General features: G+C 42.5%; 2 protein-coding genes across 6 annotated transcripts in view; one reads left to right on the top strand and one right to left on the bottom strand.

Annotated features, from left to right (window-relative positions):
• Positions 1-14,473, top strand: part of LOC136749811 (rho GTPase-activating protein 44) — a 60,685-nt gene extending 46,212 nt beyond the window's left edge. Inside the window, exons 14-22 of one of the 3 annotated variants that reach the window (XM_066704375.1) lie at positions 394-507; positions 795-886; positions 1,296-1,476; positions 5,392-5,607; positions 7,137-7,616; positions 10,180-10,325; positions 10,432-10,827; positions 12,421-12,472; positions 14,146-14,282. In XM_066704375.1, coding sequence (XP_066560472.1) covers positions 394-507; positions 795-886; positions 1,296-1,476; positions 5,392-5,607; positions 7,137-7,616; positions 10,180-10,325; positions 10,432-10,827; positions 12,421-12,428 — 1,633 coding nt within the window. In that variant the 3' untranslated portion in view covers positions 12,429-12,472; positions 14,146-14,282. Of the gene's footprint in view, positions 1-393; positions 508-794; positions 887-1,295; positions 1,477-5,391; positions 5,608-7,136; positions 7,617-10,179; positions 10,326-10,431; positions 10,828-12,420; positions 12,473-14,145 lie in introns of all 3 variants that reach the window. The other 2 variants (XM_066704374.1, XM_066704376.1) reach the window with 2 other exon arrangements.
• Positions 14,474-17,749: 3,276 nt separating this feature from the next.
• On the bottom strand, positions 17,750-23,411 carry tex47 (testis expressed 47). 3 transcript variants are annotated; one of them, XM_066704373.1, is made up of 8 exons: positions 22,450-22,852; positions 21,394-21,466; positions 20,974-21,077; positions 20,493-20,557; positions 20,186-20,387; positions 19,926-20,082; positions 19,644-19,695; positions 17,750-19,100 (listed from the first exon to the last, which is right to left on the bottom strand). In XM_066704373.1, the coding sequence occupies exons 1-7, from the start codon at positions 22,564-22,566 to the stop codon at positions 19,658-19,660; spliced, it is 756 nt and encodes a 251-aa protein (XP_066560470.1). In that variant the 5' UTR covers positions 22,567-22,852; the 3' UTR covers positions 17,750-19,100; positions 19,644-19,657. The 3 variants fall into 3 exon arrangements, with proteins under 3 accessions (XP_066560470.1, XP_066560469.1, XP_066560468.1); XM_066704372.1 differs by lacking the exons at positions 19,644-19,695; positions 22,450-22,852 and adding an exon at positions 23,295-23,411; XM_066704371.1 differs by lacking the exon at positions 19,644-19,695 and having other exon boundaries at positions 22,450-22,840.
• Positions 23,412-24,165: the final 754 nt, after the last annotated feature.

The following is a 24,165-nucleotide window of genomic DNA, read 5'->3' as shown; positions in this document are numbered from 1 at the left end:
TGAAACCACACCTAAACCTAGGAGCCAATGTCACCTGACACTCAGCACTGAAGGCGAACAAAAAGAGGGAAATGAGAAACTAAGTAGTCAAAGTTTCACATTGTTGTTTTCCTTTTTGCATAAGAAGAAATACTGGAGAAATCACACACATACACACACTCTAAATCTAAATTAGCTGCCCATTTTGTAGAGACAGAAATTAACCGTGGTTGCTGGGAGTGTTTAGAAGTTCAACCTCTTTTTTTGGATCACATAACATCCGCTGTTTAAACCTTGAGTCCTTGCTGTCCACCTACCTGTGAGTCAGATATAGAAAACCGTTCTAATTTAATTAAATACTGTGAGCTCTGGGTTTAGTGATTTATCTATGATTTTTTTGTATTCTTTTTACAGATACTTAATCAAATTTTTAGCCAAGTTAACAGAGTACCAAGATGCAAATAAAATGACGCCAGGAAACATTGCAATAGTCCTGGGACCCAACTTGCTGTGGACGCACACAGAGGGGTAAGTGGCTCCTCCTGACTCCTTGGCAGCCCCAGTAACCGATGATAATAAAATGCCATCTATGAAGTCCCAAGACCTCGGACATGTGCTGCATAGAGCTATGCATTCTGGAATACGCTGTTGTCATGTCATATTTGGGATTTCTAACAATGCTCTAACTAATTATTTGAAAAAGCTGTATTTATACCTATTAATAAGTACAGAGTAGAGTTCAGCCTGTGCTGATTGGAGATCTGACAGTTTGTGAAGATGGGTCTTGAATGAAGGCTGTGCAATGTCTGTTTCAGGAACATAACTGAGATGATGACCACGGTGTCCCTCCAGATCGTTGGCATTATCGAGCCAATAATCCAGCATGCTGATTGGTTCTTCCCCGGTGGTAAGAACACACACTTCCCTAGTGTATTTATTAATTTCATTTCTCATAATTATACTTCAGACAGGCCAGAAGCAAACAGCAGCTATTGGTTCATCCAACTCACGAGCAACTATTGTATATATTGTGCCTTTCAACTTGACATTGTCTCACACATCAACCTTTTGTTGATTACTGAATACTATTCAGACAATCACATTATCCGTGAACATGCTTTTAACATTTAAAACAAATGGTAAAGCCAGGTTGGAATAGTCCGATATGTATCCTTAGACGGACGTAAGAAACTAAATCGCCAACCGTGCCAAACTGAAACGATGCTCTGTTATGTTGACTTGTCTCGCGGTCGGCGTTCTGTGTCCATCCTTGTCATTGTGGTTGCGTGAACACGGCTGCTGGTTCTCTCCCTCAGACATAGAGTTCAACGTGAGTGGGAACTACGGCAGCCCCGTCCACATCAACCACAATGCCAACTACAGCTCCATGCCCTCCCCGGACATGGACCACTCTGACCGCAAGCAGCACGACCAGGGCCGGCGGCCGCTCAGCGTGGCCACGGACAACATGATGCTGGAGTTTTACAAGAAGGACGGGTAGGAACTGCCACTACTGACCGCCTCAGAACCAGGGGTGTTTCTTTGTGTTTTATTGTTTCTTTGCTCAATTCATCGTCTCCTCCTGACATCAGCACCACACCCTCGCCACCACCACCACCTCCATGTCACAGCGTAATTTTTATAGTCTTACTAACAACAAAACCCAGGCTTTCTGGTGCCACAGTAAGGCATTAAAGTACATCCACTTTCTGTATATTGACTTGCAATGAAACAATAACCATTTTATTTTTAACATGCACTCAGAATTCAGTCAACTCTGTCATTTGAAATAGTTATTGGTCCACGTAGTTGTTTTAAGTTTTATTTGATAGTCTTCGGTTAAATTCTTTACTCCTTTATGTTATCATTTTATGTTTATATATATTTTTTTAAGATTTACGATTTCAGCTTTTTGTCCATCAGAAGAGAATAGCGCTGGTGACACTCAGCTGTAACAGCCTGCAGGGTAGTTCCCTCTGTGACACACATTTATCGTCAGGGATTGCGTGTGTCCCCGTGACACCCAGCCATGTTTTCATGGCTTAACTGTTCTCTCTGTGCTGCAGTTATCGGAATAGGCCTTCTGGGAAATTAAAACTAAACCGTGATCTCTTGAAAGTCAAGATCTCTTGGACTCAAAGAGGACCTGAAGTTTCAAATCCATTTCTTGTTGTCGATGTCAACACTCACTGGCGGCACTATTTTTGGAAACACAGCTGTGTGAGAACTGGTTTCACTCTGAGCTGGTAAATGCTCCTTGTTGTCCTTTGAGGAGGTCATGACCTTCTCAATGAAACTGTGTCTGTGGATCCTGGCAGTGGACATTCCTGTCTCTGTCTCTCCTGTCTCTGAGACACAGAGCCGCGAGGTTCCTGAAACGCTTGACCCGTCAGAGGGAACAACAGGACGCATTTTATTTTTAGCTTGAAACATGAGGACTTTTCTCACCCCCCTTGTCATCGTACTGTTAAATGTCTTGAGGATGACTTGTTCTTGATTGGGACAGACTCCTGACATTGATAAAGGGTCTGGTGCTCATGATGGAGAAATGGAGAAGGAAAAGTAATACACTTTTTATTTTTTCGCCATGCTTGAGTGCAGTGAAAAAATATTCCGCTTACATTAGTAAACTAAGCAGTTTTGAAGACAGCAAGGATTAATTCACAGTTGATCATCTAACGTTTCACAGCAAATTACCATCGGTGTTGTCTGTCCCAGAATAGTGAGATATGTTCACTGAACTCTCAGCATGTTGGTATAAATTCAAGTAATGAGGGTATCAAAGGGAATGTGGCTGCTGCTGTATTTGCGTTTAGCCAGGATATATTAATCATCAGACAAACAGGAGGTTTATGCCAGTAATTCCTATATTTTTTCTTTGTAGATAAAACTCCTAGAAATCACTCGGTATGTTTTTCTTCTGTCGGCAACATGCAGCGTTCTCCAGTTAAATCCATACACGGCATCATCTCCTGCTTCTAAGGCATTTGGGAATAGTCTGTAAACTGCCTGTTCTTTTCAGTGTGCGGAGGTGTGTGCAAGTTTCTCCGCCCTTCATTTTCTATGCATTGGGACCAGGCATTAGGTGTGTTTACACTGCCATTTCTGATCCGGATCACATGCATCGGTAGCATTTGATCCTGCTCAGAAATGGCAGTGTAAACACTCAGCAGTTGGATCAAATGTTCCTCTCAGGGAGATGGTACAGATCGGGATCCGATGCATCGGTAGCATTTGATCCTGGCAGTGCGGACGTGCGACTGGCTCAAGTCCCGTCATGCACTGCGGCGGCATTTGTTTTAAAGGCAGGTGGCAGACAAACACCCTTCACCTCAGTGGAGCAGATAACAGAACACTTCCCTTATTATACATAAAATAGTTAAAATTAACACTACAAAGCTTGTTATTTTATGTTAGCAAAAATATATAATATTTTTATTTTTATTTTCAGTGTTCCAGTTGCAAAAAATATTGTGCGTTGGTTTTACTTGTTAGAATAAAAATGACAATTTTTGATATAGCTCTGTGTTCTAAAGGACTAATGTAATATATACATATAGTTAAGTTTGGACTTACATGATAGTACGCATGCAAGGACCACACGAGCTGCTGACAGTTCATCCAGATTACATAGATTTGTAGCCGCGAAACCACTGATCTGGATCAAGTGTATGGATGCATTTGTTTCAGATCAGAAAGTGCAAAAGCGCCTAGTGTGCTAATACAGATGATTGTGATAGATCACAGACACATGGAACATATCTGAAGGCATCTTCTCTTCATATCTAGACCAACACATTTTATGTATTTATTTGGCCTGGACCTACGGATCCAAATTACACTTTACCATTCTTAACAATTTTGCATTTTTTTTAGCAGCTCATAACCTTGTGGGGGGTCACACATATTTTCAGTGTCTCTTTCTCCATTATTGCACGCATGTCTCCCATCCCATCTCCCCTGTCCATCCCTGAGCTTCTCTAACATCTCTCTCTGAATGTCACTGGCCTATCTGCAGATTTGTGATGATGATGTAGATTCTGTTGATATAGAAAGAAAGAGCAATCAGTCTGCTGATCTTTACCCTTGATTCTGATGTTTTTATCCTACCAATGCAGCCTTAGGAAAATCCAAAGGTACCGTATTCATCCTTTTCCTGCCTCTCAATCTGTGTTAGACTGTAGAACGGATGTGTCCATTAGTGTGAAGCACTGGAGAAGACCTTTGAGTCCAAAAAGCACACGGCTGACCCATTCTGTACATGTGTGTCTCTGTGTCTCACAAACCTGACTCATCAGGAAATTGAAAGGGAAAAATGAAAAACAAAATACTTTGGCTACTCTGGTCGCTCTTTCAGCCTCCAGGATTACAAATTACGCTGAGACAGATGTTACACAAAGGACATTTTCATATCACCTTATAATGGAACAACTTTCGTAATTAACCCACAGGACAATTTATTACAAAACCTGAATAGGAAACATCTTACTTGTACAGACTGGAACTTTATTTTCTCTGAAGTAAAAATGCTGAAATTACTGTTTTATATTTGAATGAGTCAGAAACCTCCCTTTAAATTCAGCCCATCGTTTGTGGCAGTGTTTAAAGATGGCCGCCAATGATGACTGAACACCACAGGAATTCAGCAAAATTGTGCAATTGTTACAAACCCCTTAGATGAGTCATTCAGATGTTTAATGGAGACACGAATATACAGAATGAATGTTTAAACCTAACTAATGCAGGGCATCTGCTTGTGTTTTACTACAGGATTATCAGCTCTGTGTTCTTTTCACCCCTATAAGCTGTAGTTAAAGTTTATAAAGAACAAACAGAAAGGCGTGTGCAGTAAATAAAATGAAAGAAAATGGAAAAGAGGCCCAGTATTGAGATTGTAACCCAAAGACACATCATTTGTATTATTTTATTTATTTTAGCTTCACACACTTTGACTGGGGCTTGCACACCGTTTGGTGCTTGGTCTTAAAGAAGTGTCTTTCTTTCATCCGTAACTACAGTTTCAATGAAGATTAGTAAAAGAAAGTTATAAGCCTGTTGATAAAGGTTTCACCTCCTGTCTCCTGCAGTGAAGATCTGAGGAGGACAGCCAGGGTAAAGCTTATTGCCAGAGACAGGGCCACAATCAAAGGCCAGTGTCAAGTTCTCACCAGTTTTTATTTTTGTCATACAAGGATCATTTCCAAGGAACTAATAATAACACAACAATTAACGGTGCAATAGAGCCTTAGAGAAGAAAGTTCCATAAAATAATCTTAAATACTCTTTATTGAATATCAACAACAACAACAATAATCAAAGATCAAAAACTGGTGCAGACACAAGGGCACGGAGGGCACGCCACCCCCCCCGCATTTCTTTTATTATTCGACGTGTGTCTTTATCTCGCTGCAGCATGGGTGTCCGGGTGATGGACACATCTTGGGTGTCTCGCAGGGGCTCGTCTTTAGTGCGCAAGACGTCCTCCACCCCTCCGAGCGTGCAGCCCCCGGCGCCCCCAGCCGAGCTGGCGTCTCTGTCTCAGTCGCTCATCCCAGAGCAGCCGAACGAGCTCTCCGCCTCCCCCTCCCCCACCCCTCCTGCTAGCGGTGGCAGTGGCGACAGGGCCAGGTAAGCCGGCATTGTGGCTTCCTCCTTCCTGCGGCTTGCACAACCCCCCCCTGCCCCTACCCCTTTTCTCTCTTGTTTTATCTCGATGCTTACAGGGTGCATTTCCAACTGCTTGAGCTGTCTTTTTGACATTTTTTTCTTGTCATAGTTTTGTGTTTAGAGAAAGGAACATAGGGATCCACAACAGAACATTATATTATAATTATGAAGCAGAGCAAACACTCATTTCTTTAGCTCATTTGGCTTTCTTCTGCTTTCAGCTCATCAAATGTTCAAGGAGACTACGTTAGCATGACATGTGAACTCTGATAGAGGGTGGGGGACAGAAAATCCATCAGAAGCTTGATGTTATTAAAATATGTGCCACTAACTTGCTAAATCCTCAGAGGTTTTCACTGCTTGCATTGAATATCACTCGCAGTAAATCTGTAAATGCAAACAACTGGTTTTGCTAATTCAGCGTGTGAGGGATGTGCTGGTGAGATGTTGGCAAAAGATGAATAGACAAAATCAAAGCTCATAAGCAGTTGAATGAACCCCCTTTTTTCGCTCAGCGCTATATTTCTGTTCCTTGTTTGGGGAACTGGTATGGATCTCTGTGTCTGGTACACTGTATGGCATGAATACCTTTTCACACTTACAGTACTAGCTTCAGAAAAGACTTCACTTACACACTTTTAAACATACATTGATTTTATTTTGTTTGGGTAGTAATAATAAAAACAAAACCTTTTTAAAAGAACATAAAAAAGTTTACAAACGAGAGGAGGCCATTCAACCCATTGTGCTTGCTTGGTGTCCAATAATAACTATAAGTGATCCAAGGATACTATCCAGTCTGTTTTTAAATGTTTCCAAATTTTCAGCTTCCACCACATCACTGGGGAGTTTGTTCCAGATTGTGACAACTCTCTGTGTGAAGAAGAGAAAATCATGTATTTTACTGGCTTGATGTTTTTGAAAATTGATGTCCCCTCTGATGTCGATTGGGTTATCTCCATCATGTCACTGTCTCCTATGATCAGAGTGGCTCCGTGTCCTCATGCAGTGTATTCAGACACAGCTCCATACCCGATGCATCACTAATATCATCAGAATATGGTGAATGCATGTCTTTTGTTTTCTTCTTTCTTTTTTTTTAAGGAATCTGATTTTTCTTTCTTTCTTTCTATCATTATTTTAACACAGCTCTTTCCTTCTCTACACTACTGTGCTAAGCTTAGATGTAAACGTTTTACCTTTTCCTGAGACAAAGAAAGAATCTGCGCTTTATTGACGTGAATACAATTAAATGAGAATGAATTAAAACAAAAAAAAACTCCCATCGTACACCAATACATTTCCTCCTAGATTTTTTGTTTTTGTGCAAACTGTGTTACGTGTAAATGTGTTGCCCTGAGCCGCCTCACAACCCAACGATTTTCTACTGACCAGATCGTCTCTTCTTTGGTCCTCCCGATACAATCATTGTTGCTTTTTTTTTGTTTTTGTTTTTTTCTTTTGTTTTGTTGTTTTTCCAACATTTGCAGCGCCGACGACGTGTCGTCCAATTGGTCGGACTCCTGTTACGCCTATCCTTCCCCTGAGGATGACAGGCCCCCCCCACCTTACCCCTCCTGCTACCCCACCTCCCACCATTACTACCCCAAGGCACAGCCCTGCGCACGGCCTGTTGCTCCCGGACCGGAGTCTGTATCCTCCCCTATCCGGTGGACAGGCTACAGCCCCCCGCTCCCCCCGCCCTCCTCCTCCTCCTCTCCCTCCCCCCAGCAGCTTGACATCAACTCTAACCCCAAGCCCAGCTTCCTCCACCTCCCCAAGCAGAGCTCCCTCACCGACGCACCGCATGCCACCCCCGAAACTAACGTGTCACCCCTCTACATCAAAACCCCCCTTGTGCTAACCAAACACGACCCGTCCTTCGGCACCCCCCCTAACCTGCCCCCGTCAGCCTCTCCCCAGTGGGGCAGCTGTGCCTGTAGCCGAGAGAGAGGAACCAGGCTGACTAGGTAAATACACACCACCGAAACCCGCCCCGTAGCCCAAAACCATGTACGACAGTAACACAGGGAACCAACGTGGGCATTGAGAGAAATATGCTTCCTCAGTAGTGTCAACTTATTGGTCGTTTATTCGTTTGCCTTTTTTTGTGTTTGTTTGTTTGTTTGTTTGCTTCTTTTAATTGCATCTCAGATTCTGGCTGACATTGTTTTATATATATACATATATATAAATGTATGTTTGGTTTCTGTTATTATTCTTTGCTTTTTTTTTTTTATATATATTATTAAACCGCGTCTCGAAGGCAATAGCATTCCGGGCTGCTGGGAATCCAGTTGGCGATGTTGCCAGGCAACTGGGGATGTTATTCGCTTTCAGGAACAGCCAAGCTTGATCTTAACACCTGCATCTTGTTCTTTAGATTCATAGGGATGTATATCTGTATGTGTGTGTGTGTGTAGGTTTCTGTATTGTTGTTAGTTTCATTTAATTATTATTATTTTGTTTTGAGTTATTTTGGGATCCACCCTATTTTAGTTTTAGTTTCAGTTACTCTCCAGATACAGAATCTAGCCTTTGTGAAGTCCAGTCATATTTAGCTGATAGTACTGCATTTCCCAATGTGAGGGGGATACGTGCTGAGGACCAGGAAACATCAGGGATGTCATTAGCGCTCACCTCTGGGCCCCAAATCCCAATTAAGTCTGATCCTCACTCACATCCATCTGCTTTGAACATGTCTGGGATTTGGGGAAGAGCTTGCTGTGTTCATGAAGCTGCTGCTCTAAATCATAATGTTCCTGACCTTCATGCCCTCCATTGCATTTGATCTCCATGCATTTCTTTATCTTAATTATAATGAAATGGGGGAGAAGTTGGATTATTGTAGCCTGAGACGCACACCTCTCTGGGTCCCACCCCCTTGATGGTTTGAACTTTGAGGACTCAGACTAGTGGTTAGTTCTCATGTTGCACTGTGAGTGACGCAGTCATTCGTAAAGACAGAGCAGGCACAACCAGTTCATCCCCAGTGAGTATCTGATGTTCTTTTGGATGTTGTTCCAACGTTCTGGAATTGTGTTGGCCATTCCTTTACTAGATCTTGGTGTGCGTCTCAGTTTGTGCTGAGGAATATCAATGTAGTGCGTTACAACCATGTTTCCAAACCTTCTCATTTCTGGTAAGGCTCTATGGTCAATATATGAGTCCCAGAATAAATGGTCACTCTCATAATGATCTGTCCACATATTACTACGAACAACGCAGGTTTTGCTAACGTGTGTAAATTCAAAAGGAAGAATTCAATCAAGTGTAGTATTGCAATATTATACAGTATCTTTATTACATTTCAAGAGGAGCACATACTGTGTCAGGCTGATTAGTGGTGAAATGTATCTCAGATTCTGTATTAGAATAAAACGTCATACACTCACATCCACACACGCACACAAATGCAATACAAAGCTAGAGTATAAAGCTGCAGTATATCTGTGATGGCCCCAAGATGGACCCATGGTCTTGCCCAGTGTGCTAGCGGTGAGTACAGTCCATTCTTGGCCAGTTTTGATGCACATTACCCATCCCCTGAGTCACTGTGGTCCAGTGCTGCGAAACCCACATGGTGCTGAGTGCAGTGGTGCAATTTCACTTCATTTTCTAGAGACTCGGTGCTTTAAAGGTCCCGTGCCATTGATCCGAGCTGTCATGGCCGTGATGAATCTCCTGCAGGCTGCTGAAGGCCAGCCACCTTCATGGATCTCCTCGGATCGATGAGAGGCATTCTGACTGACGCAGGATGGCTTATTATGAGCCGTCTGCAGGAGGTTTGTCAGCCGCCCGCTGGCTCAGACAGCTCCCTGCTGCCCGTCGTCAATAGCACCTCTCGGCAAACTGATTTGAAATGGCCCAGCTGTGTGCAGTACGGTGGGATTAATCCAGCGCTGCCTTATTGTAGTGTAGTCACCCCCCTCGATTCCCTTAAAGTTTTAATGCAGACCTGTGATAAGCTGATTAAGCACAAGCTTTAATGCAGACTAACGGATGAGGTCACCTGGAGACTGAATTGCATTCGTGGAGAAAAGGCAGTGCCGATATATTTCAATTAGATCAGTGCTGTCCGAAGCGATGGGAAAGATCGATGCCGTTCATCCAAGCTTTGATCTCTGCATGCATTTCTTCCAGAAATAAAAGCCCCATCACACTTCCATCGCCATTGGTGGGCTTTGGACTTCATTGCTCTGTGACATTTCCTCTGCCATTGAAATTTAGTTCTCCAAACACTTATAATACACCTTGAGGAATTCACACAGAATGAGATCCCTCAGTAATTTGCCAGTAAAGCTGGTAGCTTATAAAAGTTGCATGTTAATGACAGAACGCATGATACATCACTCAGGTGGGAAAGTTAAGGAAGCAGCTGAAATTGAGTCTAACTCTAGAGGGGAGGGCAAACAGGCAGGCCAGCTCACAGGATTGGTTCTGGAGGGCCTGGGGTCATGTGGGCGTCGTGATGTGGGCGGCCCCTGTGGCGGACGATGCTGTGAGTGAAATTCTGTGTCTTGTCCTCTCTAGTACCTTGAAGAGCAAAGAGCTCTCTCCTGTGATTGGACAGAAGGGAGTTCAGGGTTCGGGTTCCATGGTAACCGCAGCCAGCGTCCAGCAGAGCATCGGCCAGGGCCAACTCACGACTGACCAGAGCCCACACTCCCTGCGCAAAGGTACTCTCCGCCTGGGTCTCGAACTTTCAGTGCGCTTTATTTCAGCAACACATATTTCCTTTTATCTACAAAGGACTGGGCTGACATTCTCCTTCCCCCTCTTCAGTCTCTGCAGTGTCCAAGAAGCTGGCCCCGATCCCACCCAAGGTGCCCTACGGCCAATCGGGGGGGATGTCAGATCAGTCGACAGGTCAGCCGTCTCCCGTTAGCCTGTCCCCCACCCCTCCCAGCACCCCTTCCCCGTACGGACTCAGCTACCCCCAGGGGTATGCCACCATGTCGTCTCCAGGACAGATCTCTCCGGCGGCGCCCCCGTCCCTCTCCTCCCCGCCCTCCCTGACCGGCACGCTCACCAAGTCCCGGCCCACCCCCAAGCCCCGGCAGAGGCCCAGCCTGCCCCCACCCCAGCCGCCCATCGCCCCCGGCCTGTCGGGCTCCAGCCCACAGTCTCTGGACCACGCCATGCTCGACGGCATGTCTCCCGGGGAAAGCATGTCTACAGGTAAACACGTCTCTCCCACAGCCAGGCCGGGCGCGCACCGGCCTCCACCGCCATGGTTTCTCGTGTTCGTGATTTTTATTGTGTCTCTGTTCCATCTCAGTCCATGTAGCGACAAGCAATGTTACTCGTCACTCTGAAATAGAGGCTGTGTAATTTTAAGGGCTTTTTTTTATATACAGGTACTTTATGGTTTGTTTTTAGTTTTGATTTTTTTATTATTATTTTTTTACTTCTCCAGATATATGTTGAGTTACATTTAAAGAATACTTATTGGAAATTTAAAACACAACTGAAAGGCCACGAAGACTTTATGACTTTAGGAAAATGTAGTGCTTTAAGTTTGTTTTTTGTTCCCTTCATCTGATTTACGTCTGCATGGAAAAGAAGACATATCACTCTCATTTAAAACAGTTTGGTTATGGTTTGTGATTCAGTTTATTGTTTTCCATATTGTTTATTAAAATTGATAAACCCTTTTATGTTCCACATGTAAAAAAATATAATCCGGCACTGTTTGAAAATCACATCGTATGACTGGAGTACCATGTTTTTTTTAAACAGTACTATGATGTACTTACAAAGACTCAATAGCCTGTTTAACAGATTTCTTATCTTCTTTTGTGGTTCGTATATGTTTAATTTTGTTTATGTAAAAATCTGCAAAGCAGGTAAGGCACAAAAGAAAATGAAGAGTATTTTAATTAGAAGGAATAATCAAGGGCAGATAATGTACTAAGTGAAGTGAAAACAGAACCAGAACATATCTTTTAACAGTAATCTTTTAACTGTATTCCTGCGTCAAAGCCCACACAATTAGTGAGATGCATCTTAGCTCAGTTTCTCTGAGGTAAAGAGATCTCTAGGATGGAAGGCACACTCTGTAAATAGCTTCAGCAGGACCGATTACGATAATGTACTTTTCTGAAACACCATGTGTTACCTGATAAGGATGTCTGTGTCTGAACAGTCGTTTTCCGTTCTGAATACAATGCTAGTCTAGACAGGAATAGGCCTGGGTATCTAGTCAGCAATTAAATATCTTTATAGCAAACTAGTTTATTTTATTATAATTTAAAAATAGTATTGAAAACTAAACATTTCACTTTAACAACCAAACAATAGGAAACAGGGATATTGTTGTTCTGCTTCTGTTATATTGAGGGGGAAACTAAATACACTGCCAAATTATGAATGTCTGTGAGGTTCATTTTCATGTATTTGTTTAACCCATACTTCAGAAATATATACTTGTTACGTTATAATCCCTCTCTCCTTAAAACGAAGAGATCTCTGACTTTTTAACTTGTTTCAACTGCTGTCGTTTTTTAATTCTTTCCTGCCGAAAGACTCCAGGCCGTCTTCGGCTGTGTGGACGACCCGCGATGGCCACAGTGGTCAACAGTACAGACTGTTAATGTTTAAGATCTAATACGATCCCAAAATACAGGAGGAAAGGATTAAAAAAGGCCCCGTTTTTAACGTCTGGACTCTGAACATATGTATATGTAACTTTTGTTTTGATTCCTACTGTTCTCTTGGTTTGTGTTACACTATTTTATTCTTTTGTCGATTACTATTATTGTGTACTTACAGCTGTGTGAAGCGAGTGATTCAGTATGGGCTAAATGTGAGGGGGACTTTTAGGGTAAGCCGGAGCAACAAGCCTAACCCTCTGGCACCTTTGGCTGACTCTGGAGCTTCCTCCAGCCGCTATATATATTTATATATATATCTGTTGTGTCCAGATCACCACTAACCCATTCTGTAAGCCCGGCCTGTGCATGGGGGCTGCCACAGAGATGCATGGCTTGTTGATAGCATCACAAGAGTTCCACACAATAATAACGATTTCTAGCTTCTGAGGTGCTGCCCCCTCCCTGTCTCCGTCCTCAATACACCCCCTGCACACCGACTGTCCGTGCCTTCCTCACATTCCCATGGCTTTATGAGAACGCCCCCGAATGAGACCTCTTACCCCCCTGCCATTTCATTGTTACTGAAGGGATGTCATGATACACATGCTAGTGGGAGTTGTGCATTTTGTAACACACTCCAAGCTGGGAAAAAAAAAGAAATCGAAAAGCAAACCGGTTGTGTAGAAGTCACCTTTGTAACTTCAATTGACATAATTAGCATAGTATTTCAATAAGGGCCTAATCGCCACACTGATGAGTCAGTGAAGATCACGTTCGATTTGGGCTTGCCTTTGCATATACAAAAAAGAACAGAACTACTTATTTATATATATATATATATATATATATATATATATATATATTACATTAGCAAAAATACTGGGCCCCAGCTGTGTGCCAACACCATTGGTAGCATTCGTGGTCCTGCACGTCTACCAAGGTGCTATAAAGTGAGGAGTGAAACGTGCTTTTCACAGAGCGAGGTGTGACAAACAGGTCTCAGAGTCCTGACCTCATTCCCACTCTGAACAGAACACCCTGGGGAGTAACTGGACCAGCCCACAGAGACCAGCTGGTATAGACACTACTTTACAGGAGGGCAGGGCACAGTATATCCACCCATCAAAAACACTGAAGCAGCCATGAAGGCCAATGTGCTTCCCCACTAATGCCTTCAGGGGTTTGCCTGATGTCCCAGTCCTTTTGTTAATATAGTATATTATACTGTGTTCTGACTGAGTCTCTGACGTTTCTGTCCGGGCTACCGTTTGCCACATGGGGAGAATAGTGACCGAATTGATCATTAAAGCTGGCCAGAGATAAAAAACTGTGAAACAGTGTTTCACGTTCCAGACTGCGTGGTGCTTCTGAGAAACGCTCTGTGCCACTGCCAGCTCTGTGCCACTGCGTCCTCGTCTGTGCCCTTGGCACTCCCTGCTAAACGCACATGAGAATATTGAAAGCCACAGTGTAGGCGGTACGGCACTCTCCAGGCAGAAGTAAGAGCAGGGAGTCACTCTGAACATGTGATCGGATTTGCACTACTTGAGATATTAACCGATAGGAAACTGCAGACAATACAATGCTTCTTTAAATATCTGTTTTGTTTTTTCAATTATCCTGCTGCTGCTGCTGCTGCTTGAAAGTCTTTATTTCCTAGTGAAATAAAAACAAGGCACGAGTGTGTCCAAATAACACCGCAAACAACGCACAAAAAATACATTGAATCACAGCAAAACAAAAGTGACTTTACTAACCCAACGGTATTATGACACCCCTAAATAATGCACCGGCTGACACCAATGTATCTTGCTGCCAGATCTTCTTCAAAATTATAAAAGGCAATTTTCCTGCAGCCTAGTGACTCTTTCTCTTCTTTCCCCTCCTCTGTTCTTCTCCTCAGATCCCCTAAGCCTCGAAATCCCCACCATACACGTAGAATTCGACGCACGCCACGGTGCCCCCGAGGACCCAGCCTGTAGGAACTCTGTGGGCGAATCCATTGGCAAGACCGACTCCGAGGAGGAGACGGAGAGCACTGCACTATGACATAGGGACCCCATTGCTGTACATAAGAGATACTCTCACTACTACTGAAGCCCCCGGGAAGGGCCACAGGGACCCGGGCAAGACAGCGAGTCCTCGATTTGAGCTTCTTCTACTGACTGCAAAAAGAACATGACACATATATAAATTTTATATATATCTCTATATATATATATATCTCTCTCTCTCTCTATATATATATATATATATATATATATATATATATATAAAATAAATTATGAATATATATATATATATATATATATATATGAGTACTATAAATTACCTGGAGGATTTCCAATCTAAAAAGACACTTCAGATATGGAAATGAACACTTTTTTCAATCGTGGCATGTTATTTTATTATTTTTTACGTTGTTGTTGTTTTTGTTTATTTTTTTGTTTTTGTCTTTCTTTGCCTTATCCGATTAATTGCAACTTCTGCCTTTATATTTGTCCGTAACCTGTTCGATGGGGTTGTTTCTGTGCTTGTCCACTGCTGGTGCCTAATGAAAGGGCGAATCAGTGACTGGCATCAACAATGACGTCGATGATTTGGGGAAAAGCTCGGGGCATATCTCACACTGTGATGCTCAGAATACGAAAGTGCAGCATTCTTCTCTTCTCCGGGGTTGTGCGTTAAACACTTGTGCGCGAATCATACCAGTGGCACGGTGCTCGGATCATTGACGGTGCCCTGTTTCTGATTTGACACTGGCCTCGTCTCCTTCTTCTGATTGCAATTGGCTCCTCTTCCCTCAGAGTCATTAAAACCGTTCAAGCGGAGACCTAAGAGCGAGAATTTAGTTTGTGATTGTTTTGGTTTGTTTCTTGCTCACACCAAATAGAAATTTGAAAAAAATGGACAGGAAAAACTGGACCAGCAGGCTTTACAAGCTGCCTCTTAATTGCACCGCACTTCCGTTAATGGTTTCTGATGATGAATGTAATGATGGATTCGCTCCCTTTGGGGTGAAGTGTACTTTGAGCTTTTAAGCACTTTAGGCTTCTAGTCTCTGCCTCTCTGTGCACAAATACAACCCTTTCCTTAGGATCAAAAGAGGGAACCGTTGTCCACGAAACCGTCTCACATTTTGACGACCTCCACCAGCGGATCTTTGCTACGTGTGTTTTAATTGCATGGGAAAGGAGAGATGCTGCACTTTCTCATCCTGCGTACATGACAGTGCTGAACTCTGTAGATATTAACCCTTCGGTATTATTCAGTCCCGACAGCTGCTAACGCTGTGTGGTTTTGTATCACTGGAAAAATATGGGTCCTTTTTTTTTTTTTACGTGAAAGTTGCTGTGGTTCAGAATCAGAATCGGCCTCTTGCTTCCTTGGATGGCCAGCTGAAGTAAACGTACGAGTAGATGACGGTGTCAGATTTCTTGGGAATGTCATGAGATGTATAAGGCCATTAAAAACAAACCACATGATTTTAAATTTGAAGAAAACAAAACAAAGGCCCGTGTACTGAAGAGAAGCGATGCACGTTGTGTTCAGAGGTGGCTCGTGTGAATTCCTCTGTTTCTCACCTGGCGGACATTGAGACGAAGCCGGATTGCTGCAGGGGAGCAGGAATAAAACACCGCAGCGCTCACATCTCATGACAGGGCTTTCCTTACAGTAGTATAGATAGTGGTTTTATGCGTATTTATCAGAGATATTTTCATAAAAGAAAGTTGTGGATCCATATGCACTGCCTGGATGTTATAATGCTGCTCCTTTACTCTTAATTTCAAGTGCTAAATATCCAACTTACCTGTTACCACAATTCAACTGTAAATACAAGAAGCTGTACATAGATATGTGTATATATATACATGAAAAAAAAAGATATATATATAAAAGGTGGTGTTCATTTTGTCCCCCCACAGATATCACCAGACTCACACATTGACAGATGCAGTATGATACTCTAGCTTTTGCACAGTTAGCAACAGCAAAAATACGAATGAGGAAAAAGACACTTGATAAAAGCTCGAAGTAGGACTTGCCGAACAGACACTTCGGATTTCATGAGTGTCGAGACTGAGAAATACAGTGATAGTGCATTATGTGTCTGTGTAGCTTTGATTAGTAATATCTGGCATTGTTTTAAGGTGACAGTAGCCCTTCTTCAGCATTAACATCATGACAAATGTTAAGTGATGCCTTTTAGTTGTTTGCCTAAGAGAAATTATTGTTGCTTATGAATCCATTTTTTAAATAGACTAAACAGACATACAGTAGAAGCCTGACTTTTCCATTGGTGAGAAAGCGAAGGTCCACATTACAAGCACTAGTTTTGGTCATCGGCTTTTCTTTTTATATATATATATATATATATATATATATAATTAGAACACAGAAGCTGAACTACTGGAATAAGTCATTCACGTCCAGCAATGTAAACTTTCTGTCATTTAAATAAGCAATAAAGTTCAATGCAAGCAAACAGACTGTGCTGAACTAAAAGCATTTGCGTTTCATTTGAATAAAAGTCACATATCAGAATAAAAGTGCAATTATGAAATTAGGCCACAAACCGCACCAGTCTGCAGCTATAAAAGCCGTCTTGAAAATCGCATTCAAACTTCAATCGAGGTTTGAGGTGGTAGATCATTCCTACTCGAGTACAAATACTGCGAAGAGCAGGACTGGTTTGCGGCGCCACCGAAGGCACTCAATAACAAGGAAATCTGAAAAAATCAACAGGGATGTTGTACAAGTAATAATGATGAAGATGAAACGTGTCTCTGTTTAGTTCTTTTGGTCGTGGAAGTGAACAAGGTGAATGATCAGTTGTGTCTGTACCTCCATTGTCTGTAATTATCGTTACGTTTATCCTGTTATATGAAAAGACATGACCTTTATAAGAGGCATTGTATATACTGACAAAAGAGTATTCCCAGAAGAGAGCAACAATTTGTAATTCGAGCATTTCAAATTTAAATTATTATTTTTTGTTTTGTTTTTAGCACAACCTTTAAGATGCTAAGATCTCAGTTTTCAACTTGCATATGCATTGTACTGTTTGCAAATCTTCACTGCAGTTGCGTTTGCCAGACATGGTATTGCTGAATATTATATAAATGTACATCTGATGACCACACTGTGGGATATACGTGTCTCCAAGCTGTGGTGTACCATGTGGTCAGGGACAAATGCATTATTTCATTCATAATGTACCACGGAAGTGTCTCTGTTGCTTATGATCAGACTTGGGGACCGTCCTGTCATGCTTGAAATTTCAGCTGGATGACAATATTGAATTAAGAATTAAGATCATTGTAGGCATTTGAAGTAATGCTGCTGCCATCGCTGTAATCAACTAAATGCATTACTTCATTTCTGTTCGGCTACAAAGAAGTGAACACCTACTTTCATTGACAAATTACAATATGAACACAAGTGTGGGAAATAAAAACAAAGTTCAAAGTGATCAAAGTAAAGGGAAATGATTTCAGTGTAATTCATGTAATTCAATGTTTTATTAATAAGAAGGTCAAACATGTGCCAAGAATCAGGAACAAAAACACATTTCAACACACCTGGGAGTTATACGGCCGCCCCAAGCCTTTGACATCCATAAGCAGTTAGACAATTCATGGCAAATCCTGATTTGATGTGCCACCCAGGTACCTGTTGATTTATTTGATTTGATTTTCAATTTTTATTCATTTGCTGCCAGGAAGATTATCAACTGAGTATTTCTGTCAGGCAAAACACACTATATAAAACTATGTCCAGAAGCCCACACGATGCTGTAGGTGGTAACTGGACCCTGTTTCGCTGACAAATACAATTCCTCAGTCATTTGGCCCTACAGGACGGACAGATCTCTCTGTGCTGGGAAACAGGAGTGCCAACCTGACCGAATTCATCCTTCGTGAATGAAGCACGGATCACCTGGTGTACCAAGAAATGCTGTGACCCTGTGGAGCATACTCAGAATGTCTAGGATGTTTTAATCATGATTATTATTATTTTCAGAAATAAATTATATGGTTATTGACAACAAGCAGAGGCAAAAAAGACAGAGAGAATGTCACCATCTTTCATGGGCAGTAGGATGCCTGAGGGTTTATGAAGCGTTGAGATGAGAATTGGTCAATCACTATGGACATGTCCCCTTCACCCCCCACACTCCCGGTTCATGCTTCCCTACTCCTTGTCTGCTTCCCACCGGTCCAACAGTCTGTACTGTGAGATTCTCCAACAATCCTGCTCAACAGAATGTCAAAACCAATTAAAAGTCTACGTTTTTAACGATTTTAGCTGCCAGTGGCTGGTGTTTAAGTCTCAAAAATGTGAGTCTTGGGTGTATGCTTGAGTAGGGTCATCCAAATGGTCGTTTTTGTGTTCTGGGCTGTTTGTTTGGGTGGAACTGTTTTTAAAGTGTGTTTTTATTTGACAGAGCTGGTGGTGCCCCGTTTCTCCACAGGGTGCTGCTGTAGGACAGTCAGATGCCTCAGGCAGACCACACACAGCAGTAACGAGTGAGATTGAGAGGATTTCACACAGAGAGTCGTCACAATCTGGAACAAACTCCCCAACGATGTGGTAGAAGCTGAAAATTTGGGAACATTTAAAGTCAGACTGGATAGGATCCTTGGATCACTCGGTTATTAATGGACACCAAACGAGCACGATGGGTCGAATGGCCTCCTCTTGTTTTTAAACTTTCTTATGTTCTTATGATTTACAGATGCTTTTGCCTGTTTATGAGTGTGTACATGGTGAAAGACAATCAAAAGCACTGTCACATGAGTATCATGTGTCAAGTTCATATGGGCTGGAAGTGTCCTGGTGGAGGCCAGACAAGTTCTGAAATAGAAGGAAAATTTTTATTAATGATCCTGGATAATGCTGAAATAACCCAAACATAAGCATTTTCTTACAGTCCCCTAAATAATAACATGACAGCGTTGGACATTTGTAAGTGCGTGATGCTGACAGTATGAGACAACAGAGGTCTGAGTTGTTTAAACCACATAATGTTCAGGGTCCATATATGAAATTTAAGACAATCAGTCTATTTTTGAAGGTGATTATAATACCGAATGTATACTTCTCTCTTGCGAAAGTTTCAGGAAAGGTGAGGAGCTGTGAGAATTGTGATCTATAAGGAAGTGAAACGTGCAGGCATTATTGTCGATTAGTGAGTGCAGGGTGACGGGTTCGACAGCCTGGCTTGTGCAGCAGTTTGAATTCATGCAGCCGTCGTGCATCTCAAGGACAAGAGGTGGTTAATTGTGAGAGGAGCTGGTCGGGGGGTGTGATCTATAAGGAACTGTATTAAGAGCATGCAGAGAGATGACGATGCCATGGAGGTCTTCATGCACCACGTGAGGTGGGGTGGTACTGTACCTGCTGCCCACAGCCTACACTGTGGTGGGGTTGGCGCTTCCAAACACATGACCTTCAACCAATTAGAACAGATGGCATGTAACAACATTTACATATCGTTAATACACCATTCCGACCATATTCGACAATTAATACATATATATATATTTTATTTTTTCAGCATTCGATCATTCTTAGCAGATAAAAAAGGGGCACTAGCACTAAATGCATTCATTCCTTACAGCAGAGAAGTTGTTAAGTTGTCCAAATATGCAACATACACAGGCATCTGTCGCCTCTTACCAGAATCCATGACAATGTTCAGGGGAGAGTCGTAAGCCTCCAGGTATCTGTGTGGGGTTAGAAGCTCCTCTCTCTCCAGGAGGTCCCCGATGGTGTCCTGAGGAAGGAGTAACTCTGGAACTTTCTCAACAAGGTTGTCCTGGGAGGCTTTAGAGCTCTGTGAGGGTGTAGGGGTGGGGGAAGAAACCAAGAAAAAAATGGATTCAAAAGCATTCTTGCCCCATTCTGCTACGAAGGAGGTCATGTCCAGAATGCCACACCTTGGGACACTTGAGGAGGTGGGTTCCCAGTTTGAGGAGCCGGGTCAGGGACTCGCTGACCAGTGTGAGCGTGGGCTCTCGGTGGGATCTGTCAGTCAGGGTGTTGGCTGGCAGGTTGAGGACTTCATAGCTCCACTGCTGGAAAAGCCTATTTGGGATGTCATGTGACATAATTAAGATTCTGGGATCCACCAGCAGGACCCTGTGAAGGACAAAGAAGAGGAGAGATCCACAACAAGGATAAGAACTCATCGTGTTTGTTTCTGCCTGCTGTCCTTTTGTGACCAAGTCTTCGCCAGTGTCTCACCTGTGTCCGTGCTCCTGCATGCTCCTCAGGTCTCGGAGGACAGAGAAGAGAATGTCGCTGGAGGACTGAGAGCACACAACATAGGTTAGGTTTAAAGAGGGACGCCTTTCTTTCCCCATTTGGTTCTGCATTGTCTTTTCACGTCGAGTTATTCAGATGGGAGCTGCTGCCAAATTCCTGAACTGTTTAATGGCTACACAAAAAGGATTTTGTAATTAACACAAGTTTCTGATCCTCTCTGCATGAGAACGGTGGGTGTGACAGCACCCTGAGTGCGTCCTAAATACCATACCTGAATAAGGGCAACTATTCACTGGACTGTACGGTTAATCTTTCCTGCAGGCTTTGAATTCTCTCTCTCTCTCTTTCTCTCTTAATGTATAGCACACTTTCAATCCATGCAAACCTCTAGACAAAGACAGGGCACACACGTTCTGCAGGTGCAAAGCAGGTCACATCCAAGCAAGTAGAGTCCATTTACCTCAATCATGTGAACAACATAGGAGGGGTAGAGGAGGAGGAGTCCGGAGATTCCGTCTCCTTGGTAACGCCGCTGGAGGTTCTGAAAAAGTCTCTCATAGTAACCTAGGTTTAGAACAGCAACACGGTACTTCTTAAAGTTGGGATTGACACACACAGGACTGATGGACAAGCTCAAAGGTGTCTTCTGGAAGGACAGTTTCAGATTTTTGCCAATATAAGCTAATTTACAGCACACTTGATATTATTTATTTCACCCTTATCCACGCTTTATCTTGATACTTTCATTGTACTGGTTTGATTAAATGCAATATAAGTCACTATAAGTCAATATAAGTGGGTCTTTTATTTTTTCATTTTCCCTGGATCACAATTCCCTTCATTTCTGGGTGCAAGTTTTCCAAAGTAACGCTTTCCTTACCCCCCAGGTCCCTCTTATCTGCCAACTCAGTTGAAATGTACGCCACATAGATCAACCGATGTAACAGGAACTTCTGGAAAAACAATCACATACCATCTTAACGGTGGGTGTAGGGAAGGCGACTGGCATTGAGTCTTGTATGTGAAATACTGTCAGCAGAGAAGATGATTTAACTTAACTTCTACAGGCTTGGTGTTCTGGTGTATTTTAACCCTGTAACTGCTGTTCGTGACCTTCTCCTGAATTGTGTTTTTCTTCACTGGAGAATAACCCATTGCCCTGCTGTCAGTGGGGTGGAGTAGCCCGCTAATAATAGCAACACTACTATCGTAAGCTGCTTTTTTAAGCACTCTTACTTAACAACTACTTAAGTGTACCTTTTTACACTGCTAAAGCTATTTCTCCAAACACCAGATTAGCATTCACTACTGCTGCTTTATAAACTGCTTTGTTCTTCTTGCAGCAGTGAGTTAACTCCTTGCCAGTACTGAGTGGTCACCAGGTTAAACACAGGTTGCCAGATTGCACAAGGACCTTATAAACAACTCAATCCTTTATCAGTGTCCTGCTTGAAAATGTAAATACCATGATGCCTCAACAAGAGCTTTTGTTACTAGGTATTGAATCTTGAGAGTCCTGTACAGCTGACGGCTGGGAAAACAAAGTTATTGGTATCCTATTTCATCTTCTTATATAAAATATGATTTATAACTGTAAAAGTAGCCTTGAAAGTAGCAAGTAACTTTATCAAAATAGCTTTAAGTATGGCAAGGTTTATATATTTTGTTCTGTTAAAAAATTTTTTTCTTTTTTTCTCAAAGTAGTTTCTCTTGTGAAATTATATACATACCTGTTAAAACAAAACAACACATTACAACTAGAGTTATTCTAATATTAGTAAACCTGCTGCAGATAATTTTTTATTTATTGTCTATAGCATCCTTAAAAGTTAGCATTTCTTATAGAGTAACATTTAGATTGTTACATAATTCAGTCATGCAAAATTTACAATTTTAAGAAATAAAATTATTCATGTGAATTCTGAAATAGACTGACCATCTCTTCCTTGGGATTCAGAAGCATTCTCCTGTCCAGAAGGCGATGAAACAAACTAGTTCCTATTTTTTCGACGGGGGAGCTGCTGGCTTTCTTGCCTCTCTCACCAGCCTCCATGTGTGGCCCTGGGGTTTACTAGGCAAGGACTAGCTTGTGTATAGCCGGGGCTTGCTTTGTAACACTGGTTACAGCATTCGTACCATATCCTAGAGACTCAAAGGTCCCCTGGTGCAATAAAACACTCAGTAAGACAGGATAGAATGGTAGCACAACTAACTTTTAGTTTGTCTGCCAGAGGAAAGCGCCGAACAAAAGGTTTTCAGTTTACTGTACATCCACGGTGTCTAGGCAGCTGATCTGTGTTGGAGGACAGAGGTCCAGTGGGTTGGGTCTGCTGTGCTCAGTTTGCATCTTTATGTTTTCTGGCATCTTGTTTACCCTGTAGATTGTCTGGGAGGCAGGGTTTCTATGACTACAGACCACATTCTCCTTTTCCCTAAAAACGCCTGCAGGTCTGCAGGGTAGCATTTGTTTTGGGAGGGGGCAAAGGGATTTACATAGATCACATTTTGAGAGTGGTTGTGCCGTAGCTGTTTTAATACAAAATATATCAACACACTGCATGCAGACTGTTTGCATCACTTTGCTATGTATAGACTGAAGAACTCTGTGGATAGTTTGAAATGTAGACTGCATAGCAATAGACAAGTCGACAGATTTTAAAAGTATCAACATGCTCATGCATTGAAGGTTGCAGTGAGTGCATTGTGTGTCTCAGTAGTCGCTGACAGGGCTGTGTGCAGTGGTTGAGAGTGCCATGAATAAACAAAGTTCTCCACACAAACCTTTCTGACCGCCCTGTGGGAGTCTTCCAGCAGCGCATAGAGCGAGACTCTGTCATCAAAGGCAAAATCCCTGACTTCAGGCATTGCATTCTCACCCTTGTTTGGTTTGGACGCCATGATTGACAATGGTGTTTGGACTTGTTTCTTAGCAACGACAACGGGGGGAGGGGGGCTGCAGGGAGGTGTGATCAGCAGGAGGATTGTCTTTTAAAGGTATAGTGCTTTGCCTTGTATTGTTTATAGTCATACATGTTGACATTTTGATTATTCAATATATATTGATGAATGTGTGCATGTCTTTATTTTTACTTTTTGTTCAATTTTGTCTTTATCTACTGCATAAATCCTGACAGAAGTATTTACAAGTAGCCAAAGACAGATACAGGGCAGTACAGGTGAGAGGCAGCCATCTTGTTGTGTTCCTAGTTTCAGACCAGTCTTAGCATTCCTCATTTTGTTTGAACGTTGCCTTAATTGAAGTTAATCTTGTCTGTAGTTTGCCTTAATTGAAGTCAATTCAGTACAGCTGTTGAAGTCCTAGAGATCAAAGTCCGTGATCTTGAGGCTCAGCCTGCTGATCTGCACTGTATTAGTGTTATGGAAGAATTGGTAAACCAGCCCATGAGAGAGATGGTGTGCACACTAAAACCTAGGAAGGTTGAGCCATAAGAGCAGGAAAGTGTAGAGAACTGCTGGGTTACAGTAGGTTGTAACCGCAGACAAGGACGTGTACACCCCTTATGAGAGACAACCCAAGAGCTAGAAATGTCCAACAGGTTCGAACTGCTGGAGTTGGACAGTGACGGCTCACAGGGTGATAGGAGGGCAGTTGAGGAAGCAAGGAACAAGGAAGTAGTTATAGCAGGCGACT

The sequence above is a fragment of the Amia ocellicauda genome, chromosome 5, assembly GCF_036373705.1.
Source record: "Amia ocellicauda isolate fAmiCal2 chromosome 5, fAmiCal2.hap1, whole genome shotgun sequence".
Lineage (NCBI taxonomy): Eukaryota > Metazoa > Chordata > Actinopteri > Amiiformes > Amiidae > Amia > Amia ocellicauda.
The sequence above is the reverse complement of the archived record's forward strand: the minus strand, read 5'-3'. Positions and strand labels throughout refer to the sequence as shown.